Source organism: Vidua chalybeata, chromosome 21 (genome assembly GCF_026979565.1).
Source record: "Vidua chalybeata isolate OUT-0048 chromosome 21, bVidCha1 merged haplotype, whole genome shotgun sequence".
Taxonomy (NCBI): domain Eukaryota; kingdom Metazoa; phylum Chordata; class Aves; order Passeriformes; family Viduidae; genus Vidua; species Vidua chalybeata.
This window is the reverse complement of record NC_071550.1, coordinates 1,067,980-1,093,032: the sequence shown is the minus strand read 5'-3', so window position 1 is coordinate 1,093,032 and position 25,053 is coordinate 1,067,980. Positions and strand designations below refer to the sequence as shown.

General features: G+C 46.0%; 2 protein-coding genes across 3 annotated transcripts in view; one reads left to right on the top strand and one right to left on the bottom strand.

Moving 5' to 3' along the window:
* Positions 1-3,708, top strand: part of NEK6 (NIMA related kinase 6) — a 123,197-nt gene extending 119,489 nt beyond the window's left edge. For both annotated transcript variants that reach the window (XM_053961947.1, XM_053961946.1), the window contains exon 10: positions 2,685-3,708. In XM_053961947.1, the coding sequence (XP_053817922.1) occupies positions 2,685-2,795 (111 nt within the window). In that variant the 3' untranslated portion in view covers positions 2,796-3,708. The remainder of the gene's footprint in view (positions 1-2,684) is intronic.
* A 1,420-nt stretch (positions 3,709-5,128) lies between these two features.
* PSMB7 (proteasome 20S subunit beta 7) lies at positions 5,129-24,135 on the bottom strand. The gene is made up of 8 exons (XM_053961948.1): positions 24,016-24,135; positions 23,811-23,904; positions 23,553-23,650; positions 23,124-23,264; positions 22,459-22,574; positions 15,965-16,023; positions 5,769-5,920; positions 5,129-5,293 (listed from the first exon to the last, which is right to left on the bottom strand). The coding sequence occupies exons 1-8, from the start codon at positions 24,075-24,077 to the stop codon at positions 5,182-5,184; spliced, it is 834 nt and encodes a 277-aa protein (XP_053817923.1). The 5' UTR covers positions 24,078-24,135; the 3' UTR covers positions 5,129-5,181.
* Positions 24,136-25,053: the final 918 nt, after the last annotated feature.

Genomic DNA, 25,053 nt, shown 5'->3' with positions numbered 1-25,053 from the left:
GGGAGGTGAAGTTTGTCACAGGGAAAGGGAACCCAGGAGGAGAACCCCACCTACACACATCTAGGGAAGAACAGGGGATGGCCAGCGGGTCCTGGATACCTGGCTGAGCAAATTACTTTAGTGGAGTCTGAATACTGACAAGCTAAATCAAGACAAAAAAGATTTCTTAATATGGGAAATATTGTGAAACTGGAAGTTCTGTGATGCTGGCAGAAACCAGCAGTGAGCCGTGGGAAAGCCCTCTCCTTGTTTCCTTTCCCATAAAACATTTCATAAGAGCACTGATATGTTTGTTTATGAAGTCTTCAGTGTGTGACAAAGTGGGGAAGGATTCATTTTAAGAAAAAAAGAAAAGCCATTTAGTTTAATGCAATAAGCAGCTCTAGAGCAGCTGTCCAGGTTTGTGTGTCTGAACATGAGGGATGGGCAGCAGCATCTGAAGCAGTGCCTAAACCCAATGTCCCAGTTCCTGCTTGCCCAGCTGCACACACGTGTGCTGGGTTTCCTCAGGGCCTCTTGAGATGAGCTTGACTTCTTTCTGCCTCACCTAGACAAAGCAGCTGGTTTTCCTTAACCTCCTCATTCCTTACAGTTGCCTTCTATTTGAAAGGAAATGGCTAATGGCATTCTAAATGTTCACTGTATCCTATGGGGTTTTTCTTTTGTTTCACTCTACCTCAGCATCCTGAGGAGGAGGCAGGATGCGGGGAAATGCCGAGCACAGCCGGTCTGGCCTCCGCCCTGGGAGGGACCCTGCACCACACTTCACTTTTTGCTTCGTTTTTCCTTGCCAAGTAACTCGTGCAAAACGATGCTTTGAGATCTAGTCTGTAGAAGTGAATTTTAAAATTTTTTTGCCCCAAGCTCCGTAGCAGCGCCCAGCTCCGCGCGTCCCTTTGCTGTGCTGCTGCAGCTTGCAGTTCAGGATATGCCTGTTGGCAGCAGGAATTAGTGTAAGTTGACAGATGTGTTTCCTGTCTTTACAATTACTGTCTGTTTGCTTCCCTCTGGCAGTGCTAAAGAGTGTGTGTAGTGCAGTGACACGGTCGGGGTGAGAAGGATGCTTTAGAGCTCAAAGGTGCTGGGTCCCAGAGAACTGCAGATGGTTCATGCACTATTAACGGGATGCTGGCAGAGGCTGTGCCTGTGGCTGCAGCTCCTCAGCTGCTGCTGGTGCTCCCTGGAACAGCACAAACAGGGAATTGGAACAGGGCTCTAGCACCAACACATCCAGCGTGGTACTTCCTTGGAACAAGGCAGTGTTTGGGGCACAACCCCTGCTTTAGTTTCCTTTCAGGGATGTTCCTCTCCTCTGTGGCCTTTTGTGCCTCACCAGTCCAGATCCTCCTGTGAGCAACTGCATGCTGCTGGAAGCAGGAGGAGGAGCTGGGATCCAGCCAGGATTGGTTTTCTATATTGGGAACAGATTTGCTGGTAACTGGAGATGCTGGCTGGCGGTGCTGATCCAGGCTCAGCCCACTGGTTCCTGTAGGTGCCGGTGAATGCCAGTGAGGACAGAACTGCCCGGGCTGTGTTTCAGTGCTGCGTGCACCAGGGAGCACAGCTACTCTTTGGACAAATGGTACTGATGGCACAGGCCCTGGGCAGAGCTCTGGAAGCATTTTCAGTTGTTTGTGGGAGTTTTGTGGTCAGGGCTGATACGTGTTCAGTCATTGGGGTCTCAGGGTTATGAAGGCTGCAATGCCCCTGCCCTGAGCTGGTCAGTCACCAGAGAATGGGGCAGGGCCAGGCAGCAGCTCTGGGTTGGGAGCAAGGCCTGGGCCTCGTTCCATCCAGAGCTGGAAACCTTGGGTATGTTCGTTAATGCAGCTGAAGCTGTGTGCTTGATAGCTCTATGGCCATGCTTTTAATTACCAGTAAAATAATTGGCACTGTGGCTACTGGGAGGATGTGAGAAGATCAGAGGCTCAAGGCTGTTTTTCCTGGTGCCTCAGGGGTACCAGCAGCTTTCAGTGTCTGTATAATTAAAAGCTACAATCTTTCATGTGCACAATAAAGAGGGCTGGGAGGTGGGGAGACTCCAGCCCTTCTGCATTTTATTTATTAGACATAATCAATGACCAGTTTCTCTTCCTCATAAAGGTATTTTAGGAAGCACCAGGGTCTCAGAGCTGAGTCCAGTCGCTTAAGATCCACAAGTGCTGGTCAGACTCGTTATGCTGGAAGGCTTGAGCAGGGTTAGTGCTGGGTGCTGGGGGTGGTGCAGGAAGGGCAGCACAACTGCAGTTCCTGAGAGCTCTGCTCAGGCTCCCCCTTTCCTCAGTTCCCTTTCACTGGCAGGTCCCTCCTCACCTCCCACCTCAGTCACATCTTGGAAGTGATCTCGGTTTCCTTCCTTCCTCTTTCTGTGTTCTGCTTGTGCCACGGTGCCTCCCTCTGTCCCGTGCTCTCCCCAGCCCTGGGTGCACGGGCTGGGTCCTCCTCTGGGTTGTAAAACATTGAGGGGTTGGGGAAGATTTAAATCTTTAGTGAAGATTTGGTGGTAAAGGTTCTTCCTGGCTCTTTTGGAGGTGGGACACACAGACACGAGACAGACGCATGCCTGCATTCTGCCCAGCAGCATCTGCACAGAAGAGGTTCCCCTCTCCTGGCACATTCCCACAGCCTCTCCCAGGAAGGCAGCAGAGGATTCACTCACGTGTGCCTGTTTTTCTGTCTTGCAGCTGCGGGAGCTGGTCAGCATGTGCATATACCCCGACCCAGATCAAAGGCCTGACATCGGTTACGTGCACCAAATAGCCAAACAAATGCACGTGTGGACCTCGAGCACATGAGCCGGGAGCCAGCACAGCTCAGTCTTACTTGAATTCTTTTTCTCAGCTGAAAGCGACTGGTGCCAGGTCACACAGGTGGGAGGTTGAGCACTCGCAGCAGAGGCTCCATCATTTGCAGGTTATTTGACAAGGACTCTTACAGGTGGTTGTGCTTTAACGTGAAGATTCTGTGAGGTATTGCAAGTGATTCTTTTTATTTTTTATTTTTAAGGCAAATAATGTTACGGATGTAGATCATTTAAGGGTCCTTTCTTAAAACTGTCGTGTGTAATCTAGGATAGCAGCTATTACCGAGGGCTCAGCGTTTGCCAGACCTTCTATCTTAACTGTAATGTGAAATATTGAAATAATTCCTTCAGTGAAATCACTTTATACTAATGTAAGGATTACCATAGATTTTGTGTAATTTGTATAACTGCTACTTTGCCTCTTCTGCAAATGGTTAATAGCAAATTCAGTTTTTACTTGGTATATTTTAAAGTAGCCATTTATGTTTTTATTAATTTCCTCCTCTTCAGACTTAGGAACTGGGAAGGGTTGGGGGAGTGGGAAACCCTTTTGTTTCATGATTTTTTTTAAATTGAAAACTTAAAGAGTATTTTGCTGATGCATTTCTCTGTCAGAGATAAGTTAAACATGAGCCTGGAGAAAAGAAGATAAACATGACAAGCAAACCCCTACCAGCCTTGCTCCTGCAGAGAATTGCTCCTTTCCCTCACTTTTCCCTTTTGGAATGGCTCTTCTTCACCTCCAGGTTCCTGTTTAAAACCAGTGTTTATCAAAGCCAACTCAGTTTTGGTGCAGAGACTTTTACATGTTCAATAGTACATTGGGTACTATTGATGGAACTTCAGCAGTGTTTTAAGCACTTGGAGAATTTTTAAAAAATAAATGAAATGCTTTGTGTATGGAATTCTGCATAGGATCAGCCCCTTCTCTCAAACTGTGAAAACTCATTACAGAATGTGAATGTTTATAAAATCTCAACCTGATCTGAAGGAATCATCGTCTTTAACTGCATGAAAATTGTCAACCAGCTAAATTCATTCATTGAATCAATGATTTGTTTCATTACTGTCAATGGAAATACTCACTGCTTTAGGAACAGCCGTGGATTCACGTTCCAGTGTCTCCATTCCATGTGCCTGTCAGGAGGAGCAGGGCTGCACTCGGTGCTCCAGAGGAAATCCTTCAGCCTGTGCTGCTCCAGTGCCGCTTCCACGTGGGACAGGGGCTTGTGCCAATGGATGGATTCGTGTGTGACAGTTCAAATGCAGCCTGTGCCTTTTTTTTTTTTTTTTTTCTTAAAAAAAGCTTACAATCCTTAACTTTTTTGAACTAAGATTAGGGTTAGGGGGTTACATACATATATATGCTTTTAGTGGATTTTTTAACCTACTTCTCTCTACTTTAAGGAAAACTGCAGTGCCATCTTCAACTACTTCCTGTAAAATTTGGGAATATTTGTACAGGGTACCAAGAAGCCATTAATTGCTGTGAATATGGTTGGTATCATTAATGAAAGGTGCCATTTTACTGAGGCTTCTCAGCAGAAAGTTGAGGCTGCTGCTCTTGGGAGAGATGTGGGAAATTTAAATCAGCAGGATAACATTGTGGAGGCACCAAATTGCTCCCACCATTTCCATGCCAACCAGCTTGGTTATTTATACCAGCTTCTTTAGCACTTCCCAGGGTTCAGCCTGAACCTCTCTGGTTCCACTGCAGCTTTCCTTGGAGCCATGGCTTCCAGGGAAGCTCAGCTCAAATATGTGTATCTGGAGAAGTCTGGTCACTTTCTTGCTACATGAAATTTCGTAGTGCTTATAAAGAAATGTATTTCAAAAGGTAATTTTTTGCAATTGTGCCTTTTTAGATAAATAAAAAAAAATTCCAAAATAAACACCTTTGTTTAAAAAACAAAAAAGTCCAATATTGAAGGTCCAAGTGGAGGTGAATAACAAGACATCAGACTTGAAGTGATGCTGGATCTGCCCTGTATCTACAGCAAACAGAAGCAGTAACATCAACATCCCCTCATGTCCGGCGATACCCCGCAGCGAGGTAGCAGGAGAGCAGTGTCTGTTGAGGGGGCAATTCAGAACCACCAATGCTCACTGTTTCCTTACATTCTATTAAATCAAAACGTATCAAATTAGACTTCTGCAGAGCAGTTTTACTCCTGCTGTTTTGTTCCTGGAGTGAGGTAACAAAGCAGCTCCTTTTCTGCCCCCAGTGCCAGGTGGTGCCTGGAGGGGGAGCACAGCTCTCACCTGCTCTAAAGGAGGAAGGGAGAAGCAGCAGCAACAGCACCAGGTACAGACACACACAGGAGATAGGGCAGAGCCTCTTTATTCTGCACCAGCTGCTCTCTGAGCACCCGCAGGGCTCAGGATGTGTCCATGGTTTGCACGGTCTCATCCACCACCTCGAGCTCCAGGTGTGCCACATTCTCTGTGAGAACAGCAGTTGTTCCTTTTTCACACTTGTACCTACCAAACCTAGTAAAGAAATGGGGGAAAATCAGTCTGGAAGATGGTACAGAGGAAAACTTGCATTTAAAATTTTAGACCTGGTCAGCTTTAGATGTTTCCTGTAAAAGTCTGAAGTAAAGAAACTGTGCAAAATCTATACTGATTGCAATAACTGACAGAGTTTCAGATAAACCAGCAACTGCAGGAAACTGTTCACAAAAACACTGCCATGTAACTGGAAAGGTTTTTATCGAAATCAGTGGGCTCTCAAAGTGGTGGGGGACATTTGTGCTAAAAACCAAAGAACAAGCAATTTACTTATGTTTTGCAACTCTAGAATAATTCTACCAATGTATCAGCCCCAGTTCAGCTGCTGCCACAGCTGCTCATTCGCACTGTTTAAAGTCCTACAGACTGGGGATCACGGACAGAACTCGGTATTACTGAAAACAGGCCTTGCCAGGCAGAGCAGGGACCCCACAAGAGCTTCAGGACCACTCACCTGTCCCCCTTCCTGTTGGCCACATCGTAGGGACGGAGGAAGTCCAGCTTGCCCTTGCTGATGACACAGATGTCGATGTTGCTGCCGGAGCCCAGGTCGTTGTAGATGCCAGCTGCGATGGCGTCTCGCACGAGCTGCTTGGCCTCCTCCTCCTGCAAAGGGAAAAAGCTCTCACTGCCCCAGTGCTGGCTTTTCCAGGACTGTGCTCCCCTGTGCCTGTGGAGGCTGAGCTTGGAACAATAAATGATACACCAAACCCTTCAATCATCAGGTACTCAGCAGTCAAAATGCTGAGATTACTTAAGTTTGTACCACTAAAGTGAAACAAAAGAGGAACTTTTGCTACAGTAATGGATGTAACTAAGAGTTACTAGTTAGAAGGAACCCCAGTGCAACAGTGCCCATGTAATGCAACAGCATTCAGGAGTATCTTTTACACAGAAACATTTCAAAATCAAAGTATCCATTAAGAGTATTACACCAGATGTGTAAGATCACATGTCCCCTGACCAGCGAGGGGACATCCTGCACCCACAGCTCCCCTGAGCCTGTGCCCCTGTCATCTGGCCAAAGGGTCAGAATGCAAGGAAAACAGATTGAGTCCATATAAATATACATATGGACATATGCATACATCATATACATAGAAAACACAAACCACAGAATGTAAGACCCCTTACTTTCTCTCAAAGGTGTGTTACTTACTTGAAAACTGAGCTGCCTGTTGCAGTACAGAAATAGTAAGGCTGGCACACATCCATGGACACAGAGGTGTGGACTCGTTCTGTCCCCAGGTTGTGCAGCAGTGGCTGCTCAGCTCACCCAGCAGATCCTGCTGGAATGCTGAGGCTCCCAGGCTCACTCCTCATTGCTTTGCTGCTATTTCACACCTTGGAATGATCTTCTGGCACCAGACACCAGGAACAAGAGATGGGGTCAACGCTGAATTTGATAAATACAGCTTTTTCCAGTGTGCCTCATTTTCACAGCCTGTCTGTGCCAGGACCCTGCCACGTGACAGCAGCAGTGCCAGGAGCAGCAGCCCCGACTGCAGCTGCCCCAGCCCCGAGTGCAGCCCAAGAGGAGCCCAAAATCAGCTCAGCTCCCACCTGCCAGCCCTGGGCCTGCCCTGCACTCCCTGGGGCCCCTCTGGACAGTGGCAATGACAGTATTCCTGTGCCAGCAGCCAAAGGAGTAGGGCACAGCCTCCCCTGGACTACAGAAACAGCAGCAAGGCTTACTTCACTCCCAGCTTTACAACTATTACTTTTTATAAAAAAACAGTAAATTGAATTACACTTCCTACAAAGCTGACTAGAACAATAAAGCCATGTTGCAAAAATAATTCCTGTACCTTTCCTTCAGTGTTTTGGGCAATAAAATCCTGATAAGCAAGTAATTCCTCACTTAACTGACAAAAGACTGTCAATGATTTGTTGCAGACTAAGGTTATTTTAAACCAAAGAGGTATGTGTAGATCTGTTTTAAAAACTAAGTGGTAGCAAAAGCAGAGTAATTTTAAGTTACGTGAGTGTTAGGTGTAAGAAAAGCAGCTTAGGAAAACTACAGCAGATAGGTGGAGTTTGTTCCACTCTTCCTTTTAATTTCATCCTTTTAAGTCAACACTGCAAACCTCACAGACTCCTCTAATTTAAATCTGATTTGCTTTAAAAATGTACTCTATCACCCTACTGTTACCAAAATAGTTCAAAAATACCCAATAAAGTGCAGTTGGAAGAGCTGAGCTGTAACTGCACTGAGGCAGCCACTGCACAGAGAACCCAGGCTGTAACCTCAGCTCCTTCACTGACACAGTGCAGCTCAGTCTGTGAACATGGAATAATTGTCATTAGAAAACCCTGCCTCAGTGCTGCTTCCTGCTCCTCTTCTGACAATTTAGAAAGCTGAACAGAGTAGCCACAAAAAAACCCAAAGTATTCCTTACAGAGATCCTGCATGGAGTTCAGCAAGGACTATTTACAGTCACAAAATAAGGGGTTAGCAGGAAAGTGCTGACACAGTCTCAAGTACAGGGCACTCAATGACTCACTATAATAATTAATCTTAAAAAACCCTAAAAGTTCAGAGTATATAAAAGGAGCACTTCCTGCTTTATGGTTGCAAAGACCAAGCTAACTGGGAATATCCTCCTCTGGGGCCCCCACTGCTCCTTAAATGAGATTACAGCCGAGTGATGAACGGTGCGGCGAGGCAGCGGTGACAAGCAGCACTTTATGGAGCGATCTGTCTGTCCCCATCACACCCCCACAATGTGTCCCTGGACTCCAATGTGCAGCTCCATTTACCTGCGCGTGACAAACGGCAGCGCTTGGCACAGGCGCAGCGAGCGCGGTAACGGTCAGCACGGCTGGGCTGTGGGACACAGCCCGCTTCATTACGGGCCAAAGGCTGCCTGAGGAATAGGGCAGCAAAGGCTAAAATAAATAACTCAGCATGGAAGGCTAATCTGAAACACTGTTTGATAAATTATTTATAACGCAGACAATTGTCTGCATTTAATATTGGCGCTACTGGTAGCATCTTTAAAAGATGATTTATGTGTTGTAATGCCATTAAGCTTTATATGGGCCCACTGCTGGCTATAAAGTCTGCTGAGATTTAGAGAATGAGTTTTAAACTGTCACTGCAACATCATAGTAGATAGAGCCTGTATTAAATCTTTACTTTAAACCTGTTATCTGGAGAGTTGCAGTTTGCAGACACTCAGAGCTGATGGATTGCCTCTCACAGCTGCTGTGCCACGAGTCTCAAACAGCACCAAGGAGCAACTTTTACACATTATTCTTGTATATGACTTGGATCAACTTTCTCTTCTCACTTAAGCAATTTCCAAAATTCAAGTGCTACTGAAGGAAAAAAGAGACTTTCCTACAGGAGATGAGGCTACTTCTACATTGTATTAATACTGTCTTCACTAATAACCTGTAAACAAGTTTATCATTGTGCTCCAGCAGCAAAGGGAGCAGCTGGAATGGCTTTGTCAACACTATTTCCTCACATTTTGTAACTTCACAAACAAGTTAAACAGATGTCTTTACCAGATTTTAAAACTTTAGAAATTCCTGATCTTATTTTTTCTCTTACCAAAATAAAATTAATCCCTTCTTCAGGTCACCAGGATGCTGTTAGAGATGCAATACACAGTGCAATTCCCCAAAGCAGTTCTTAGAAAGATTTAAAATGCAATGCACAATCAGTACAATATGAACATAAATAAGTGTTTTTGTAAGAATAAACAAGTGCAAATACTTATCATAAGCCTTTTACAGTGAGATTTGTTCAAATGCTATCATATAAAATGTTGGTTCTACTTAAAGTGAGAATCCCCAAGACTTGTGTGGGAAGAGAAGGGAAAAAACTCAGAAGCTTCAGGAAGGACAGTGACAACAAAAAAAATAAATCAATAAAGGAGTGTTGGGAATTTGGGGGTGGAAAGCAATACCTCTTGAAGGACATAAGCACTTACAGGAGCATAATTAGAGTCTGGAAGAGAATCAGCAGCGTACGGGGAGTGAGGGGCTGTGGGGTGGAGATTTGTACCTGGAGTCTGTACGTGGAAGAGATGCTGAAGTCTGCTCTAAGTCCAAAGAGAACAAAGCTGAGAAGCAAAGGACTTTGTATTTCTTGCAAGGGAAGGCTGGAAGGCTCCAGCAGCAAGAATAGATTTGGTTTGGCTGTCAGGAAAGGGGCTGGCATATGTCATTTAAACCACTCCGGTTTAACAAGTCTCCCCCTAAAAAAGTGCATTTCCAGTGCTGCCTCAGAATAAGGAATGACACAACTTGTCTCTTTTTTTTTATTTTAAAATTAGACCTATGTGTTTTATGTTTGGATTCATTGTGACTGAAGTGTCAGTAAATGTTTATTTTTCTAACCATCTTCTGCTAAGAACTTTCAAATAAACTGCTCAGTAGTCCCTAACAATTATTCTCAGAGATAACAGTTTTTTCCCATTCTGAGGAAGCTGCCTGTGAGCGCAGGCTCATCCCCACCCCCTCTCTGATATCATACACCACCAGTATAATAAACCACGTTAATATTTCATACCAGGGTGAAATATGCTGGAGTATCAATTCAACATCTGCTGTCTTTAGGGTACTGGCGTCCCGCAGAGACACTTTCAATTTGTAATTGAGTTCTATACTGAATTAATCAGCAGTTTATCTTTTTTAGTAAAATAATGTCTTCCCCACTAACCTGGATTTACATTAACAATTTATGCCAAATTACCTGCCAAGACAAGAAACTTCTATGATTCGTAACTACTATTCAATAACATTAGTTGCTGTATGTCATTCCCTACACGGGGATTAGTACAATCCATATTTCCGATGGCACAGAATTACATTACAAGCTCTTCTCACAACTATGGGATTTCTTTTAACACTATTCTCATTCTCTGAACTAAGAATGATTACAAAAACTCATTCAATCCATCACTTAGTAAAGTTCATGGGTTTTTAGGGAACTGATTCTCAAAATGGGAACTGGCTTAACAGCACCAGAGCTGTAAATGCTGCCAGGCTGCAGCTCCTCCTCTGCCCCCCCTGTGCTGCTCTGTGGTAACACACCGACCCTTATCCACCCAGATATGCAAAGCCTGCAAAAGACTACAGTTAAAGTTACTTTATGTTACTGCAGATAAAAAAATTAATATCAAGCAATAACACGTCTAGCTTCAAATAAAGCAAACTCTGCCCATTGCTTTACCTCTGACAAAAGGTCAGCGTTTTATTTGGAAAAGAAGCCTTGGGCCCTCTGGTAATATATTCTTCCTAATACAACAAAATGCTCCATAAAGCCCAGGCTGGCTCCCACCTCCTCCTCCCCTTCCCTCACAGCAATTGCCCTCAGCCCCGCCGGCCCCCGCCGCGGGAGCAGCACTCGGGCTTCGTGCCATGTGAAATATCTTCCAGTACATTTTGCCTGTGTTCTGCAGTTATGGGAGATATACAAACTGGAACAATTTAAACTGGAACACCTGCTCCTGAGAAATGCATCAAAAATAATTACCTGTCCTCCCCCTACCCTGTGCAGTGAAATGATCTCTTAACACAGAGCCCTTCTTCTGGCCAGCTTGTCTACATTATTACGGACAAAGTTCAAGTGTTACTTTCATAAAGGTGAAGAAATTGTTGCTCTTTGACATGCAGCAAGGCCCAATTTACACAAAGGTAACATTTATTTCCCTTGATACAGTCTGCAGTCAGCAAACTGGAAGGCAGCACTGCTGGGTATCTCTGGGAACTCAGACTGGTGCTGCCGGCAGTGTCCCACCAACTTCAGCACAAATCCGGGCTTTCATTCATTCAGAAAGCACCCCACAAATCACCTCTCCTGCAATCCCAGCCACACCAGAGCATACCTAGCTGGCATATTCCAGATCAGCCCAGATTTCCTGTTTAACACTAGTTCCACAAAGGAAACCGATCCACGGCACAATTCTGTGAAAGATGATGAAAACTGTACAAACTGTCCAACGTGTCAGGCAGAAACCAGGCTGCCACAGGATAATTGTGATCTAACCTAAGAATAAGAAACAGGTATGATAAGCCTTTATTTTCTGGCTGACTGTATGCACTAAGACCTGATATTTACCCATGGAAATCCCTGTCTCCAGGAGACACGAACACAGCTATGTCAGGAAAGCTGAAAACTGCAGTGCCACAAGCTCTGGCAGCAAGGAGTGAAGATATGCCACTAACAGCCTCAGTTCCTGTCACCGGATAATGAAATACACAGGCATAGGAACACAAAGTCCTGATTTTTGCTCACCAAGTCAGGTTTCGTCTCATCTCCCCCCTCTCCATTTACTTAATTCTGTGTTTGACACCAACAGGGGTTCAAGTATCTCAGGCAGGCTCTCCAGCCTAACTCCCATAGTCTGGCTTGATCTCCATTGTCTGCTGCCAGAGTGGAGCCCACAAACCTCCCAGCAAGTGGTCACCGTCCCGCGGAGTCATTAAAGCTGCGGTGTCAGCTGCGGGATCAGCGCGCTGCCACACCTGAGCCCAGAGCTGATCACCATCGCTAATGAACGCCGGGCTCATCTGCAGCCTGTCACTGCTGCCCCGTCACACACACAGCAACAAGACTGGGGAGACAACTATTGTTGAAGATTAGAGACTTTTGACAGATTCCAAAAATAGCTCAGCATTGTTGTCAGCGGTTAATAAACAAAAATAATTCTACCATATTGAGGGACAGTAGGAAATGTGAGCAGAGGAATACTTGAAGGATCTATGTGTCAGCTGCTTAAAAATGGAAGAAAGTTACATGTTTTCATAATATTTTGTAGTGTGCCTGATGCATTTTTTTACTGAAATAAGAGGGGCACAGTAAAAGCTGCATTCAGGCTACTTTGCATTTCGATGCTGCAAAGATCCCAGAGCACATGGGGCATCCTGAGGAAAGCGCTCCCCGTTCCTCAGCTACTTCACTTACAGATTAGGGGCTACCCAGAAGTGCCTCAAAAACCACTTCTCCCAAACCTGCTCACCAGATGGCTCCCAGCACACGTAGGTCCCACCCTAACAGGTGAGCCAAAGCCTGCAGAGCGGTCACCGAAGCACGCCAGGGGAGCATCCCCTCTTGTGGGACAGCAAGCTGCAGGTTTTGGGACAGCACAGCTGCTGCAGCACCAAGAGGGCCTGTGCTCCATGGGGAACACACTCAGAACAGTCCTCTCTTCTTATTCGTCTTTCTTACCCTCCAGGGTATTTTTGGTTTTATTCAATACCACTTGATTTCCTGCCACACTTAAGAAATGGTACAATAAATGACTGTAAATATAATCTCACACATTTGTGGTGATCTATCCTAGAAATAATTATTAAGTATCTGCCAGACTATCTCTTATCTCCTTTCTTCCACCTGTTCTGTTCCTGAACTCACTACTCCAAGATTTACTTTCTTTTCCTTGCAAAAGTTCTGCTTTCTATTGCTTCTGATTCTCTTCCTTTTGGACCCTCTTTTTATTAAACCTGGCTGTTTTGATAAAACACAGAAAAGAAATGAAGTTACAAGCAGCCTTTTCTTGCTTAAACAAGAAGTCTACAACATAACCCGACTGTGCATCAAGTAATTCTACAGACAAAATGCTTCTACTTTTCAAACACTGGAAATTAAATACCAGAAGAAAATATATCCTCCTCCCCCTCTCCTGAGGAATACAACCACCACAGGATAGATAAATCCAGAATTCCAGCATTTAATACTGTAGACATTTTTCCCAGCTCACAATGCTTTCCATATCCACTGACTCAAAGTATTTCTTTGCTATTGTTTAACACCAGAAGGCACAAATGCATTTGCAAAATGACTGTAAGGTTTAAAACCAGTGGTTACTCTATTGGAAGAAAGATTGGCTGCAATGAAAGATCTAAGCTCGAAACACTCCATTAGATGTGCTGTTCTTCCACTTATGTTTTTTAAAGCAGATCTATAGCTGCCCACATGACAGATTAATATTGTTCCACAGTAGTTAGGTGCTTGGCATTACATTTTTGAAGCATCTAGAGGCCTTCAGGGCTGAAAGTGTTCCCATCCTCAGCGATCTATAATGGTTCCTCTAGAGGCCAGCACTCCTTCCCCACAAAGCCTGCCTCCATAAATCAGGCTGCACAAGTGGCACTCGGGGACGTCACCATCCATCTCCACAGCTCTCCTGAAGGACGTTGGGTAAAGATCCTCTCCCAGCACTGCAGCCAGGGAAAGGACCATCACAGCTGGCACTGATAAAGCATGTGCTACTTAAATCTGAAGACACACTAAGTCTATGGAAAAAAACACATCCTGCTGGTGTTAGCATGCCTCAGGCACTGGGAGAAGCTTCAGCAACTCATCTTCAAAAGGCAGAGAGCCAGGGCTCTAGAAACCTGCAAAAATTGGCTAAGCCTGCAGTCTTTTTTTATTTTATTATTTTTTTATTTTTTTTTAGTTGAGCATCTTCAAAGTCTATGATTCTAACTGTAGGGCACAGCAGCTGCCACTGCAGATTTGATCCTCTCAGCTTTTGGCAGCTCTCAACTTGAAATTCTAGCAAAAGAATTTTTCAAGTTGCTATTATTGCCTGTCATGGATTTATAAATATTGTGCACTATCTGCTGTGGCATGGCTCTCCTGGGACACCAGTGCATGCCAAAAGCATAACAGAATGAAAAACAGTTCCTATTCTTCAAATAAATGCTAATTTTTTTTTAACTGTGCTCACACGATGCGTTTGGTGATCAGCTTCAATAGTACAGAATATATATCAGAGGCAAAAAAGCTGATTGTCTTTTCCGGTAGTATTCAGCTGCTACTTTCATTAAGCTTGTTTAATTACATTCCAGATGCTAATTTGCAAGTTGATACCAGAGGGTGCAGGACAGTTTGCCTTTGAATCATTTTTCTGTGATGTGATGGTCTTGAAGCACACCACTACCCTCCAGTAGCCCTAGCAAGCTATTCTGACAATTAGTGCAAAAGAAAGGAACATTGATCTTGACAGAAAAATAATAATTTTCTACCAATTTTATTAAATTAATCTCCAGCAATTCTATCTTCATTGCCATTTCATAGCCAGTTTTATCTAAAATATACATAGCATATTTCAGAATTAGTTTGGATTCATTTCAATAGAAATATTTGTTATTTTATTAATTTATTGGAAAAAAAATCCCCACATCTGACTTAGAATGTAAATACAAACTCACAGCCATAACAGACTATGAGGACGTGTTTAAGAGTACTGTTGAGCTTTATCACGTGAAACTCTGCTGGTTTGGTTAACAGAATTCCTGAACTGCTATTAGATAACAGATTATCCAGGAAAACCAAAGGAAGGGTTAAGGTGCACGCAAGTCTCAAAGATCTAAATATCTATTTCAACAAATTGGTAGGCTGTATTTCTACATGCTTGTTATAAGTGACTATCTGCTGCCACTTATGGTTGTGTGTGAAGACAGTTTAATGAGGATGACCTTTCTAAATAGGAAAAATTAGAGATTTACCAGTTTTTGGTGCCTTTTTCGTTTGCTCTTACACAAGAAATGACTTAAAATCCAAGCTTGAAAGCTAGCTGAGAATAAATGAAAACTTTAGTTCCACAGCACAGCTCCGAGCCATTTGTATCTTGGAAAGAGGACTATTGTGCTGTAGCTGTTGCTTCCAGGGATTTGCAGCCCGTGTTTTCACTGGAATGGCACACATGCCAAGTGCACAGTCACACAGGAGGCTGGAAAAGGAGACTCTCATTCTTACAGCAGCATGAGGAGAGAAGGAAACACAGAGTCTTCCTCTCTCTCTCTCTCTCTCAAGTGGCTCTATCAGCCATCTGGTGTGAGGATCCTTCCCAGAGACACTTGGGAGCCTATTACACATATTCCAGTATTTCTGATAACAATTGCAAATATACTGGAGGCCAGAAGTCCAGCATCTTCAGATGCTGCCCAAATCACAGCGATCCTGGTCCCACTGTGTGTCCCTAACTTTGCACACTTACAACTCTTGCTTAGGTACTGACAGGGCAGGGGCTAGGGATAATTGGAAAATTGCTTTTTTCTAATGCTGAAGCAATTAACTAATGGCAAACTCCTCAAAACAAGGTGGGGCAACTGACTGCTTTTTTAAAAATCTGCTGGAATTGCACACTGTGATTTGTCAGGAGACGTACCAAGGTACAACAGATCATCTCACATTTTAAACTTAATCTACCAGCTTTGTAGAGAGGAGCTGAGGATTTACGGGACCATCACCTGAAACCACAGAGCACTTCAGAGGGAGGAAATGACCCACAACAGCTGCATTACAAAAAGAAGAGCATCTGAAGACTTTTAGTTGCATTCTCTTTTCAAGACTGAGAGAGGGACAGAGGGACAGAAAAACAAAAATACTGACTGTGCAAGGGCTGGTAAATTGCTGAAGTAAACTATAACCAGTAAACTGTATGTTTTTAAAGCCTTCACCTACATTCAAATCACACACTTTCCCATACATAAGCACAGCTTCTTGCAAATTTATTTCTTTTACCCATCATTTTTTACAGCTTTGCAGTAAGCTGACATTAGTACATTTTAAGTGCAGCAAAACTAGAGCATATTTACCTTTTTTTAGAGTTTCAAACCTCCTAAATTCTTATGAGTGTGAGGATTGCTGAGGGAAGAAACACTGAGGTTTAAAAAGCCAGGACTTACCTCCATGTCGGGTTTGTATTTATCTTCAAACACTGCCATGGCCGCGAGCGATCCAGAACCTGCGGTGACAACACCAGGACACCCCTTCAGCCAGTGGATATAGGTATGGCAATATTTTTAGAGAAAAACACAGTACATCTCATCAGCACAAACCAATCTGAAGCCCACCACAGCCCACCTCTGCACTGTACAGTGCCTACACCAAGTCAGAACCTGATTTAATCCTGGGGGTACAGCTTGTGGGCACAGACTCGGCACAGGCCCATCCCGACAGCCTTTCCTTTCTTACCATTCTGAACATAAGGTACAAAAACGAGGTTAGAAACAGAGAGTTAAGGGAATGCCACAGTGTGCAGCCCCTACTCCTCCATCCCTCCCACCCCACGTCCGTGCCTGCCCCTCTCAGAGGGGTGCTGGAATGAGGAGATGACTCCAAGCCTGGGGATGAGCAGCCCAACAGTGGGAACAGGGCAGGGGGCTGCAGCCACCACAGCAGATTTCCCCTGTAGTTAAACAGTTAATTGTGCTCCTGCTCTGTGCCATTATTTTTACAATAATGAACAATAACAGCTGAACAAAGTGCCAGAGACAAACTATAAGTTTAATGTTCCTCTCCAGAAAGAACGAAGTACAAGTGCAGTGATGGAACAGGAGCCATCTCTGCCCAAAGCACTGTGACTGCAGGGTTATAAATGTGAATTAACACAAAAAGCAGGATGCTACTATTTGAAACTGTAAACTTGCTTTGTTCAGAAAGAGTGAGCCTTCAGGAAGATTCTCCTGTCTGTTGGTGGCCCTACCCATATTTCAGAGAGCACTACTTTTGGGGAGTGAATAAAGTTACCTGCAATTTTTTACTCCAATTAGAAGATTTTTTGGCATTTATTACTTTTTAACTTGTTTTGCATAGTGCTATCTGTTTAGCTGGGTCACAGAGAAAGCCATATTTCCTATTTAAAATGATTTGTGTATATCGCTTGACCACCTCAATGGTTTAGTGAAAGCAAAAGGCAGCGATTAAACAGTTTCAAATGAGGTGTCCTGCTGATTTTATCAAGTCTGCTGAATGTATAATGAAAAAGGAGAAGCTGACAGTGACACTGTTGAGAAAATACAGACTACCTTAGCTGAACCATTTAAGGAGGTCCAATTATAGATCAAATTTAAAGGGTTGAAACAGCAGATTTACAGACACAAATCAATGAACATGGTAATCCTGATGAATATGACAGATATTCCTGTTACAGAATATTGCTGTGGTTGAGGATCATTACCTTTACAGTACCAAATACATCACATCTAAAAGCAGTAGGACACTCTAAGTATGCACTTGTATTGCTGGCAATGACTATTCATTTACACCTTGGAGCAATACACAACTCCATTTTTTAAATGCTGAAACTGAGAATAAAGAAGATTTTTAAGCAACTAATAGCAAAACTGAACTGCTGATGCAAACAGCTGGTATCACAGAACAAACCACAAATAAAAGGAATTTTACTGACCCTTCAAACAAGGTCAAAATAAAGCATGTGCCAAAACAAATAAAGGAATCTGAACAATAATTCTGGAATTATACAGGAATATTTCTAATGAGAGGGGGAACAAAATCTGGGCTATGGTCTCAAACCAAGCCCACATTCATGCTATACCCAAATGAAGGCCTACCATGAGCTGAGTGGGAAGCCTCAGAGCTGGAAAACAATCCTATTCTTGGGGAAAGGTTGACAAAATCAGAGTACAAAGACTAGAAAAAGTGCAAAAAAGAAAGTACAAAATGTAATATCTCACCAAAATTACTGCATTAGCTATTTAGATGGGGAAAAGCAATCTTAATTTCTTAAAACTTCTAGTGACAAATAAGAAAATAATAACACAACTGTATACACAGCTCATGCTGAATTCCTCCAACTCCTTTTAAAAAGAAGTTCCCAAAAGAACCTATGAGCAGGAAATCAGTAACTTAAAGACGAAAAACAGAAAAAGGAAAAAGGCAGGGGAAATCTTATGTTACAGTACATGAAATCCTTTATACATAAAGAATTACACTTAATTATTTATCTTACTATGTTACTAAGACAAATAAATGCCAAATCCAGTATCAACCTTAAATAAATAAATCCAGACAGTTCTATAATGTAAATTTTCAAAGAGCTGTTTAAAGTCTTAACTTAATTAAACCTACATGTAGACATTTACATCTGAAAACCAAGATCCTAAGGAGGATTCTAAGAAGGTTCTAAGGAGGATTCTAAGAAGGTTCTAAGGAGGATTCTAAGAAGGTTCTAAGGAGGATTCTAAGAAGGTTCTAAGGAGGATTCTAAGAAGGTTCTAAGGAGGATTCTAAGAAGGTTCTAGCAGAACAGGAAGCTGGAAAAGCTGAATAGACTTGCTTCATTTTTTCTCTAGTGCTTATAAATCCTAAACAAGCTTGCATTTAAAATCTGCCTTAGCAAAAGCCTCCCAGCACAGCTAAGCATTCTCTGAAAGAACAGAATTTCCTGATCTTAAGTAGCACAATGAAAATTCTTTACTCTTCCTAGCACCAGAAGTAAGCCCCGTGTTTTCAGAAACACCAGTCAATGCACACATCTGAGCGTCTCCACCAAAACAAAGCCTGTTTGACAACAGCAACAGGAGCTGCTGCGGACACCCCTCCTGGCATGCAGCCATCCCCTGGAGCACAGGGCAGAGCAAAGCCCCCCTGCACCCCCTGTCCCTGCGCAGCTCCACTCGCCCTCCCAGCTCCCCACAATGCTGCAGCCGCCTCCTGAAAGCGGCATTGTGACACCAGAGCAGGCAATAAAACCGGGAACTTAAGTAAACACTGCAAGCACGGTCTTCTTACTGCAGCTCCTATAAAAACACAGAAAACTTGGGTATTAAGGGTCTATGGAGAACTTGTTTGTGTGTGGGGAAACAGCTGCTCTCTTGTCCGTGCACTCGGTGCCCACCAATAATTCATTTTTAACAAGCATGCTTTGCCTTTATGCAGAAACAAGCTTCACAATTCCCAAACATAAAGTCTGGAGAAGGATAAAATCCAAGCACAGCACAACACCATCCATTACCTTGGGATGGATTCCCCACCTCATACACACGGTAACTGATTTGAGTTACCAGTTCAGATTCAGCAGCAGTTCAACCTCAAATCCATTAAAACCTCCAGGAAAGCCATGTGCTAATGTGTCATTAAATAGTGTCTTTACCTCAGCTCAAAGTAGTACCAAACCAGGTATTTATCTTAGGTAAGATTTCAAACTAAGCTTGCAAAAGTAGGAAATTTTCCTTTTTTGATTTATTTTTTCCACATGTTTAAAGTTTATGTCTCTTCTGTATGCGAGCAATAAGAATAATAAAAACAAAGGATAATTAGCAAAGTTGTAATTTATTTGTATTACACAGCGTTCAGGAAAAAACCCTTTCAGATCTTTAAAACCACTATCTGCTAAGAATGCTTACACTTAACATCAAGTAAAAAATGCCATCTCAATTCCAAAGAATTTGCATATATTTTCAGTAAGCTACACTTTATAACCAAATATTCAGGAACCATTATTCTAACATCTACATATGTAAAAATATTGACTGCAAACAAATTCTACGTAACTACAGAAGCTGAACTACTCGGAGGCAAATGCTTTTCAGTCTCCTGGTTAGCATGAACCAGGTACGTGATGACACCATAAGAGAATTTACTGTTCTCTTCTTTAAGTAACACTGGTCATTTCCTGAATTTCCCAACCAAGGTGTTAAATTTTCTGCATGCAACCGTAGTAAACTGACTTTAAAAATACCATCTGGTCTTCACTTGAGCAGTTGTACCAGTTCAGTACTGATTTAAAGTGAAAGATAATTATTGATACATAGCAAAAAAGGGCAGCTCACAGTAATTTTCACAGTGAATTAAAAGTGCAGGAGATGCACTGGATCTTTTCAGCAGAACCTTCACTGAAGACACTGGCAGGTACAGTCCATCTCCTCACCCAAGGACCTGTTTGCTGCCACACCAGAGGATGTGCCAAGCTTTGAGAGCAACATTTAGCACTTCCTCATCCATCACTGCCAAGGCTCCCTGACAGGGCATTTATTCACAAGCACTCATTGTTATTCAATTTGCTGCTCATCCCAGGTAAGAATTCCATGATCTCGGCAGCCCCTTGGATTGGGATCATTTTTCAGCGTGGCTCCTGGCTGGGGGCTGGCTCCCAGCAGTGGGAGTTCTTGCTCTGCAGCACGACACTGCCACTGCAGTGAAGAGCTGATTTATGAATGTGAAGCACCACTGGCACCAGGGGAGCAGCTCCAGCCACGAGAGACTCCTGCGCGCTCCGCCTGCTTCCGAAAGCTCAGCTACACACTTCAAGTGCTTTAATTTTATGCATGCATTTCGTTATAAGCCTTGGCCAGAAGCTTTCCTAGACAAGCCAAGCAATCAGGCAATCTTGCATCGTTTGCTGAAATCCAATTTTGTCCTTTGTCAGCATAAACAGTTTAATTTGATGTTCTCACTCCTGAGTAAGCACTGTGTACCTTTTAAATCTCTCTTGCAAGACAGGACACCACTCTGTCCATCCAGACAGACCAGCAGACCAAAATAAAACTCAACTTCTCAACCACCCTTCCGATTTAATACTGAATTTCCAGAAGTTAACTGGCCAAACACACCTACCCTGATTTAATAAACCGCGTTTAGAACATTTGGGATACAATACCCTGAAAAACAACAGATTAGTCTAAGTAAGACTGAAATACATTTCCAACTGCTATCTTAAATTTAACTTTTCATAGTTTTTCTGCTGTTTTGATTCTATCTTTCATCTATATGCATTAGCTAATTTTTTACTAAAACCTATCCTGGTCACTGGAGGAAGTGTCAGTGCACCAGGGGTGGGAAGGTGAGGACCCTGATGCTGAGAAGGGCTTTGTCCAACAGCGTGGCCATAAAGAATGTGTGGGTACCACACACACCTGGTACTGCCCGCAGCAAACTGAAGTTTAAACTACACGAAACTCAAACCTGTGATAGTCTCCTTCCCACTTGTTTGAACTTAAGCCTGCTACCATGCTATTTTTGTGGAGGGAAAGAGGAGCTGCCAGGATTTCCCTACAGGCCGCGTTTTAAAGCTTTTAAAACCAAGGCAGGAAAGCCATCATGTGCAGAATGCAGAGCGGCTCCTGCAGCCCTGTTCGGGTTCTGTGGCCCCACGGCCCCCACAGCCCCACAGCGCCCATGGCCCCCACAGCCCCACAGAGCCCATGGCTCCCACAGCCCCACAGGCTTCCATAGCCCCACAGAGCCCATGGGCCCCACAGCCCCACAGAGCCCATGTCCCCCACAGCCCCCATGGCCTCCACAGCCCCACAGAGCCCACGGGCTTCCAAAGCCCCACAGAGCCCACAGCCCTCACAGCCCATGGCCCCCACAGCCCCACAGCCCCCATGGCCTCCACAGCCCCACAGAGCCCATGGCCTCCACAGCCCCTCAGAGCCCCACAGAGCCCATGGCCTCCACAGCCCCACAGAGCCCCACAGAGCCCATGGCCTCCACAGCCCCACAGAGCCCCACAGAGCCCATGGCCTCCACAGCCCCACAGAGCCCATGGCCTCCACAGCCCCTCAGAGCCCCACAGAGCCCATGGCCTCCACAGCCCCCATGGCCTCCACAGCCCCACAGAGCCCCACAGCCCCCATGGCCTCCACAGCCCCACAGAGCCCCACAGAGCCCATGGCCCCCACGATGACGTCACGTGCCCGGCCGCCGTGCCCGGCCCGCCGGCGCCACCCAGCGGCCGCGCGCCGCCGCAGCGCCCGGCCCGGCGCGGCCCCGCTAACTGCGAGCGCTCATCGCCCCGGCCCCGGGAGCCCCGGCCCGCAAACGGGACCCTCCGCCATCTCCTGAGCAGGTGTTTTAGCCAAAGATACCAGCCACAAACAGAAAATATTAATGACTCTATGAATGCGTGTTTTCCCACCGCAGAAGCAGCATAAAAGCTGCACCAGGCACGTGCTGACTGATTTACAGATCTGATACACTTTGTTTTCAGATCAGCTCTTGGATATATTTATTTGAGCTTTCCCTTACACTTCCATGGCTCTACCAAACATAACCTTCCTTTTAAAATAACCCAAGTCTTCCAAACAAAACACAAGTTCCCCAAGCGAAATTTGTATGAACCATGAGTTAGGACAATCTGCAAATCAAGTTTCTGAGGATTTTTTTTTTAGATTTTGGGAATCCCACAATTCTTGTGCTTTAAGGTGTGGAACACACACAGAGCAACGTTCCCAAGATCAGTTTCCTGGCAGCTGAGTTGTATCCCAGCCCACGTTTGTGAGGAAACAGAGCAGCGCGCCTGCCTTATAAATACAACTTAACCTTTGTGGTCTGAGGCCCGCAGAGCTCTGAGCACACGACGGGATCTCACTAAAACCACTTTAAGTAGCAACGTGAAGCGTTGCCCGCGCCCTGGCCCCGCGGGAGCAGCACTCACCCATGGTGACATAGGGCAGCTTGTCGGTCGACCCGTGGGGGTGGATGCTGTACAGGTGGGGGCCCGTGACGTCCACTCCCCCCAGCACCAGCGCGGCGCCGATGTAGCCCTGGTACCTGGGAGCAACGTTTGTGCTGAGTCTGGAGCCCACAGCTCAGCCCCGGCTGTCCAACACAACACAGGGTTTGGGAACTGTTCCCCAACAGCTCGGGTACAGCTCTGTACTAAACAACGGCTTTTACCAGCTGGCAGCAATAAAATAGGAAATGGACTAAAATATGGCTTATGTCAGTGTCCAGCAGACTTTCTGAGGCAATGATTCTATTGCAAATCACTCCCAGTTTTATAAGCTTGCACGTTACTCTGTTACTGGTCCAGCCTTCTCACCACAAGGATACAGCAGTTTTCATGGGTGTGATTATGTATTTGTAATAAACTAATGCCCTTCTATTTTCGTTGTGTGATCACTACGTAATTCCCTAAAACACCACAGACTCCATTTCTCTTCCACCTCAGTTAACAAGCCCAGGAAGCAAAGAGCAATTATGAAATCTTTCCTGGAGTCTTGTTATGAAGGTCAAGCAGGCTGAGACACAGGATGCTGCCTAAGCATTATTTGGTGGTTTTACCAGCACTGGTGATAAACAAGAAACCCCCTCAGTTACCTGAAGAGCATCTGCTTGAGCATCCGATTGGCCGTGACCACTCGTGGGAGCCGGCCCGTGGACAGCGAGTGCAGCTCCAGGTTGGAGGAGATCAGCTGAGTTGTCATCTCAGTGTCTGCAGCTGTTCCCGCACCGCAGCAGCTGAGGAACGCGATCAGCAAGTGAGGAAAAGGAGACAGGAGCCTCCATGCTTCAGGCAACAGGCAGAAACCGTCTCGTTGTAAAACTGAGGGAATTAAGTTCTCGCACAGACAGCGTGAAACGAGAGCCTGCTGAAGTGTAAATAAAATACCACGAACCCCCAAGCCTCGCTAATAAAATATCATTTTGAAACAGTTTAATAGATTCTGTTAGCAAAGAACACGGCTAAAAACCTCAGCAATAACGCGCATAATAAACAATTTACCACCCAACAAAACGAACACTTACTAGATATTAGGGGAAATGAAGTGTATTTTCGAACAGTTCTTGTCAGCAACAACCATCCCCTCGGTGGCTCTCGTATCCGCTCCGAGGACGACGCCATCCTGCAGGAAGGGAGAATTATTCCCACAGCCGAGCCCTGCACAGGGCCGCTCCCGGGGGCAGCTCGGGGGCTCGGGATGGGCCCGGCCGCACCGGGCGTGACTCAGCAGCGCGGAGCCTCCGCCGCGGGCCCGGCCCGGCCTCGCCCGCCGCCCGCCTCACCTTGAAGATGACGCCGGCGATGGTGGTGCCGGTCTTGCGCGGCGCGGGCACCCGCAGCCCCTTCTGGGCGAGCTCGGCCTCCAGGAGCGAGTTCCTGCAACACAGCGGGCGAGTGGGGCCGGGCGGAGGGCTGCCCCCGGCCGGCCCGGCCCGGCCCCGCGGGCCCCGCGCTGCCCCCGGCCCCGGCCCGCTCCCGCCGCCTCACCGAGCGCAGTTGTCGAAGCTGAAGCCGCCGGCGGGCGCGCGCAGCACGGACACGGCCGCCATGTTCCGCCGGCTCGGGGGGGCCGCGAGCGCTTCCGGGGCAGCGAAATGGCGGCGGGGCCGCGCGCGGGGGGGCGGGGCCGCGCTGTGAGGGGCGGGGCCGAGCGCGGAGGGGGCGGGGCGCGGCGGGGCGCGGCGGCCGCTGGGGGGCGCTGCTCCGCCCGGCCCGAGCGTTGGGTTCCGTCCGAACGGAGAGCGCGGAACGGACCCGAAACGGACCCGAAACGGACCCGAAACGGACCCGAAACGGACCTGAAACGGACCTGAAACGGATCCGAAACGGACCCGAAACGGACCTGAAACGGACCTGAAACGGACCTGAAACGGATCCGAAACGGACCCGAAACGGACCTGAAACGGACCTGAAACGGATCCGAAACGGACCCGAAACGGACCTCAAACCGACCCGAAACGGACCCAAAACCGACCCGAAACGGACCCGAAACGGACCCGAAACGGACCTGAAACGGACCCGAAACGGATCCGAAACGGATCCGAAACGGACCCGAAACGGACCTGAAACGGACCTGAAACGGATCCGAAACGGACCCGAAACGGACCCGAAACGGACCTGAAACGGACCCGAAACGGATCCGAAACGGATCCGAAACAGACCCGAAACGGACCTGAAACGGATCCGAAATGGACCCGAAACGGACCCGAAACGGACCCGAAACGGACCCAAAACCGACCCAAAACGGACCCGAAAGCGACCCGAAACGGACCTGAAACGGACCTGAAACGGACCCGAAACGGACCTGAAACGGACCTCAAACCGACCCGAAACGGACCCAAAACCGACCCGAAACGGACCCGAAAGCGACCCGAAACGGACCTGAAACGGACCTGAAACGGATCCGAAACGGACTCGAAACGGACCTCAAACCGACCCGAAACGGACCCGAAACCGACCCGAAATGGACCCGAAACGGACCTGAAACGGACCCGAAACGGACCCGAGACCGACCCGAAACCGACC

Coding starts and splice junctions, on each gene's coding strand:
- PSMB7 (XM_053961948.1), bottom strand. CDS start 24,077: ATGGCGGCCGTGTCCGTGCTGCGCGCGCCCGCCGGCGGCTTCAGCTTC. Junction 23,651..23,810: donor TCGCCGGCGTCATCTTCAAG/GTGAGGCGGGCG, acceptor CCCTTCCTGCAG/GATGGCGTCGTCCTCGGAGC. Junction 16,024..22,458: donor GCTGCCCTATGTCACCATGG/GTGAGTGCTGCT, acceptor TTGTCACCGCAG/GTTCTGGATCGCTCGCGGCC.